This window comes from Tachyglossus aculeatus, chromosome 1 (genome assembly GCF_015852505.1).
Source record: "Tachyglossus aculeatus isolate mTacAcu1 chromosome 1, mTacAcu1.pri, whole genome shotgun sequence".
Taxonomy (NCBI): domain Eukaryota; kingdom Metazoa; phylum Chordata; class Mammalia; order Monotremata; family Tachyglossidae; genus Tachyglossus; species Tachyglossus aculeatus.
The window spans coordinates 28,934,856-28,940,889 of NC_052066.1; the positions used below are offsets into that span (position 1 = coordinate 28,934,856).

Consider the following 6,034-nt stretch of genomic DNA (forward strand, 5'->3'; position numbering starts at 1 on the left):
GGCCCGGTGAGGAGGTGAGCGGCGGAGGAGCGGAGGGTGCGGGCTGGGCTGGAGAAGGACAGAAGGGAGGTGAGGTAGGAGGGGGCGAGGGCATGGACAGCCTTGAAGCCCAGGGGGAGGAGTTTCTGCCTGATGCGCAGATTGATTGGTAGCCACTGGAGATTTTTGAGGAGGGGAGTAACATGCCCAGACCGTTTCTGGACAAAGACAATCTGGGCAGCAGCATGAAGCATGGATTGAAGCCGCAATGCGTCCCGAGGGGAGTGAGGGTGACTGAGACCCTTTGATGGCCTCAGATTTATTTGCCATCTCTCAGTAACTGAGGCAGCAGGCCAGCAGTTTCCTCCCTCACTCCTGGATTGCTTGGATTGGTCAATCAATCCAATGTATTTATTAAGGGCTTTACTATGCGCAGGGCACGAACCACTTGGGAAAGCACAAAACAACAGAATTGGCAGTCACGTTCCCTGCCCACAAAGAGCTTATGCAGTCTAGAAGGGGACTTCAAATTATATATTATAAACTATTAATTTATATTAAAGTCTGCCTCCCCCTCTAGCCTGGAACCTAATCATGGGCAGGGAACGTGTCTGCCAACTGTGTTGTACTGTACTCCGCCACTTGTCAGTTGTGTGACTTTGGGCAAATCACTTGAGTTCTCGGTGCCTCAGTTTCCTCACCTGTAAAATGGGAATGAAGACTGTGAGCCCCCCTTGGGGCAACCTGATCACCTTGTAGGCTCCCTAGCACTTACAACAGTGCTTTGCGCATAGTAAGCTCTTAATAAATGCAATCATTATTATTACTGTCCCAAGTGTTTAGTACAGTACTCTGCACATACGGGCTCAATAAATAACAATAACAATAACCAGTGGCTACCAATCAACCTACACATCAGGCAAAAACTCCTCACCCTGGGCTTCCAGGCTGTCCATCCCCTCGCCCCCTCCTACCTCACCTTCCTTCTCTCCTTCTCCAGCCCAGCCCACACCCTCCACTCCTCCGCCACTAATCTCCTCACCGTGCCTCGTTCTCGCCTGTCCCGCCGTCGACCCCCGGCCCACATCCTCCCCCTGGCCTGGAATGCCCTCCCTCCGCACATCCACCAAGCTTGCTCTCTTCCTCCCTTCAAAGCCCTACTAAGAGCTCACCTCCTCCAGGAGGCCTTCCCAGATTGAGCCCCCTCCTTCCTCTCCCCCTCCCCATCCCCTCCACCCTACCTCCTTTCCCTCCCCACAGCACCTGTACATATGTTTGTACAGATTTATTACTCTATTTTACTTGTACATATTTACTATTCTATTTATTTTACTTTGTTAATATGTTTTGTTTTGTTGTCTGTCTCCCCCTTGTGAGCCGCATTTATTAATGATGGCATTACTGAAAAGAAATATATACTTAAGATTGCTTGAACACTCTCACCAGCAATTTGGCTGCCTAAAACAATCAAGTATATTTCAGCATTTTAATTCCACAGTTCTTCATAGTGAAACGTACAACAATCATTCCACTATAGCTACCTTTTATTCAAATTATAAATGCTATGAAGGATGGTGACAGTTTCAATCAACAGTCCTCTTGCTATTTCCCAGATACTGCTTATTCTCTCATCCAAATAATAATAATAATGGCATTTATTAAGTGCTTACTATGTGCAAAACACTGTTCTAAGCACTGGGGAGGTTACAAGGTGATCAGGTTGTCCCACGAGGGGCTCACAGTCTTAATCCCCATTTTACAGATGAGGTAACAGAGCAGTGAAGTGACTTGCCCAAAGTCACACAGCTGACAATTGGTGGAGCCGGGATTTGAACCCATGACCTCTGACTCCAAAGCCCGTACTCTTTCCATTGAGCCACGCTGCTTCTAGACTAGCCCACTGTTGGGTAGGGACCGTCTCTACATGTTGCCAACTTGTACTTCCCAAGCGCTTAGTACAGTGCTCTGCACACAGTAAGTGCTCAATAAATATGATTGAATGAATGAATAATGATATTGATACTGATATTAATATTGATACTATTGTTATTAATAATAATATTGCTATTATTGTTGTTATTATTATGGTATCTGTTAAGCACTTACTATGTGCCAAGCATTGTTCCAAGCACTGGAGTAATAATAGTAATGATGGCATTTGTTACGCGCTTACTATGTGCCAGGCACTGTACTGAGCACTGGGGTGGGTACAAGCAAGTGGGGTTGGACACAGTCCTTGTCTCAAGTTGGGCTCACAGTCTCATTCCCCATTTTACAGATGAGGTAACTGAGGCCCGGCAGACAAGTGGCGGATCCGGGATTAGAACCCACGACCTCTGACTCCCATACATTTAAATGAATGAAGGAATTCATTCATTCAATCGTATTATTGAGCACTTACTGTGTGCAGAGTGCTGTACTAAGTGCTTGGGAAGTACAAGTCGGCAACGTATAGAGACGGTCCCTACCCAACAATGGGCTCGCAGTCTAGAAGGGGGAGACAGACAACAAAACAAAACATGTGGACAGGTGTCAAGTCGTCAGAACAAATAGAATTAAAGCTAAATGCACATCATTAACAAGATAAATAGAATAAGCCCCCTCTTTCCTCTCCCCCTCCTCATCCCCCCTGCCCTTACCTCCTTCCCCTCCCCATAGCACCTGTATATATGTTTGTATGTATTTATTACTCTATTTTATTTGTACATATTTATTCTACTTATTTTATTGTGTTAATATGTTTTGTTTTGTTCTCTGCCTCCCCCTGCTAGACTGTGAGCCCGCTGTTGGGTAGGGACTGTCTCTATATTCATTCATTCATCCATTCTATATGTTGCCAACTTGGACTTCCCAAGCGCTTAATACAGTGCTGTGCACACAGTAAGCGCTCAATAAATACGATTGAATGAATGAATGAAATAGTAAGTGCTCAATACGTACCATTCACTGATCGTTTGATGGGTCCCACTGGTCACCCAACACTTTCCAGGGCCGGAGAAAGAGTGGCCGGGCCTAAGCCGAAAAGGGATTTGGGAACCGGCCGAGAAGGGCAGAAATGGGACGAAGCGGGCGGGCTTTATTCTATTTTCCTTAGCGTGACGTTACCTCACAGTGATCGACATCAAGCTGGACAAGCCGCAGGAACCGCCAACCAGCGAAGGCGGATGCTCCTGCTAATCCAAACCCCCGGATCGGTCAGCTTCATTCGACACCACACGCTTGTTGTGTTGCTTTCTATCGGTTAGCTTCCTAAAAAAAAAACAAAACAAAACAACCAACACAGAATCAGTTCTCAAGATGGGAGGATTTTTCGTTTTCTCTCTGTCTCTGGGGGTGGGGCGGGTGGGGGGGTGAGGGGCGCGGGAGGTGGTGATCATGACACTCTTAATAGCTGTGACTTAAACTTAACTATTTTTTGGTTTGGTTGTAATATATTGTACTTTATTAAGATTGCCAAAAATTGTGAAAAATTGAAAAAAAAAATTTAAATCATGTGTATACAACTTTTTGCCAGATGAAAATGTAGTCATTTTTATTTGAAAGAGGGTGGGCTTTTTGTTTTTGTATATTTGTAAACTTACAGAGAAGACCCACTCCGCCTCCCTCTCTCCCTCCCCATCCGAACTAACCCCCACCCAAAGCAAAAACAGAAAAAAACCCACGCGGTCCGACAGCTCCAGAACCCACTCCCCCTCTCCCGTTCCCCACCGGTTAACCCGAACACCCGCTGTATGGTAACTCACCTGAGGCTGAGACAGTTGAGCGGAGGACGCCAAAGGAGCCTCTTCTTCCAGTCTCTCTCTATTTCCCCGGCCAATTATCTAGTTGGATCCACGGCCAATACGCCCAGCCACCCGTCCTGAAAGAATTCAGCGAGCAGAACTAAGGGCGATCAAATGAATGGCTTCTCCTTTCCACTTTTGTGAACCCCGGGTGGTTAGCATCAGGCCAATGCTTGCAGAGGTCTCTCAGCCTAGGGACACGGGGCGGAGGGGGAGGAAGAAGTGGCTGTGAGCGCTTAGTACAGTGCTCTGCACACGGTAAGCGCTCGATAAATACGATTGAATGAATTTTGGGATGCTCCGTTAGACCTGAAACCGGACTGACTTGGGAAACTGGGCCGTCAAGTCGATCCAGGCGTAGGGAGCCTGAGGGATCCAGAGAGACGCTGATGGGGAGCAAACTGTGCCCCCAAAGTGCTGAATCCTAGCTCACCGCCATGTACAGTATTATACCATCCCGGGGAGGGCAGCTGGGAAGGAAGGGGAGAGGGGTCACTTGCAGATCTATTACTAGAGGAATAATTGTTTTTAGATTTTTAGTTGCTAATGTGGTTCCGGAAAACATGATTTCTTGATGCTTTTTCATTCCACCAGTGAGGTCTAAATATACCATCTAGATGGAGAATACGCTGTTTGTCGCTTTATGGTATGGCGGAGCTGCAGGGTCCCGGGATGGCCCCAGTCAGCTGGGCCTGCCATTTTGGATTCACTCCTGAGGATGGCTGAAATCCCAACCGCCCCTTCATGTCACGCAAAACGCCATATGGGACAAAGGGCGGATTAGCCCTTGAGCCACCCAGGCCGAGAGGAACGAGCCGGGGTCTAAAACGAATCGGGTCAAGGGCGAGGATGAATCTGACCCAAATTAGAAGTCAGTCCCTCCCCTCCTCCTTCCCCACCCAGCCACCACCCTCCTTCGATTCCGGCCCTGGTTTCCGGGCTCCCGGAACTGGCAGCCATCCAACACACTGTCGCTAGGACTTTGGAAAGTCAGAGAAGATTCCCGCTGGTGTGACTTTGGGTGGTCTGATGGATATTTTCGGAACCTCTCCAGAAGGTCCATATCCATGAGGGGGTGTGACTAGAAGTGTGTCCAGAGAGAACTGGGAACCACTCATAAACCAATCCAAAATGGCAGCCTGCCACGAATAGGAACTTGCGGAATACGGAAAACTCTTAAACATCTGTTCTGTGGGGCTGTCGCGTGTTTCAGCTGACGGGACTGCACAAGGCAGTTGATCTTTAAGGTGGAATTTTATCTTCAGGAGGGAAACACAGGAAACAGAAATCCTGGTGAAGCCCCCCTCTCCAGAGGGCGGGATCAATGTGCTAATTAAAATCAGATGTCACATGTTTAATTTTTATATATGTGTGTACATATTTATATATAGATAGCTAGATTTGTGTAATTCACACCAAACACACAAACCCACACCCACGCACACACACGGTCAATTTTTGTTTCTCCTACTGTTGTCACACGGAAACCTCCTTTGGTTTGACAGCACTGGAAAATGAAAAATGCTACAATGTGCTAGAATAAGAAATACTTAATATTGTCCAATAACTTGTGAGTTGTCTTGTCACCAGTAAAATTATGCATAGCTATGTGGTTCAACTAGAGGGGAAAAATAGCACAGGGGAATATCTCCATGTTCTATATATAATATATATATATGTGTACATATATATAAGTGTGTGTATGTTTGTGTGCGCACACATGGGCCCGTGTCCACACACACAGGCCAACGCACACTTACCCATGCACACACAGACCAGTGGTGCTTGTCGGAAGATTGCTTTGTTACCTCACAACAATCTAAACGGAGTCACATCACCTGGTTGCAGTGTCTGGTCTTTCTTGCGGTGAAGTCCTTGTGGCCTTCATGGCTGACACATCTACAGTGAAAGCCACTGTGTGTTCATTGAAGGAATGGATGAATTTTGGGGGTGGGGCATCATGGAATTAGCTTTCCTCTTGTGACTTTCCAATACGAAAAAAAAGGCGGGGTGGGGGGGGACCATTCTCATCTCACATGCACACGCCATTCTGGGGCACCTGCTTCTGTCCGTAGCTGTAGAGGACAGTGTTCAGTCGAAGGTTTAGCTTGTCTCATCGTTAAACGCCACGGGGCGGGTACACCCAAATATGTACACAGCATTTCCCTCCATCCCCAACAAGGCTTTGGCCAGCAATGTTTCCTCATATCCCCCTCCTGTCTTTCCTCCTTTTCTCTCATCTCAGAATCACTCTCTTCTTCCGTCACATCTGC

At 47.2% G+C, this 6,034-nt stretch overlaps 1 protein-coding gene across 1 annotated transcript in view; it reads left to right on the plus strand.

Moving 5' to 3' along the window:
- Positions 1–3,314, plus strand: part of RAB6B (RAB6B, member RAS oncogene family) — a 199,328-nt gene extending 196,014 nt beyond the window's left edge. Inside the window, exon 8 of the mRNA XM_038746275.1 lies at positions 3,092–3,314. Coding sequence (XP_038602203.1) covers positions 3,092–3,156 — 65 coding nt within the window. The 3' untranslated portion in view covers positions 3,157–3,314. The remainder of the gene's footprint in view (positions 1–3,091) is intronic.
- The last annotated feature ends 2,720 nt before the right edge of the window (positions 3,315–6,034 follow it).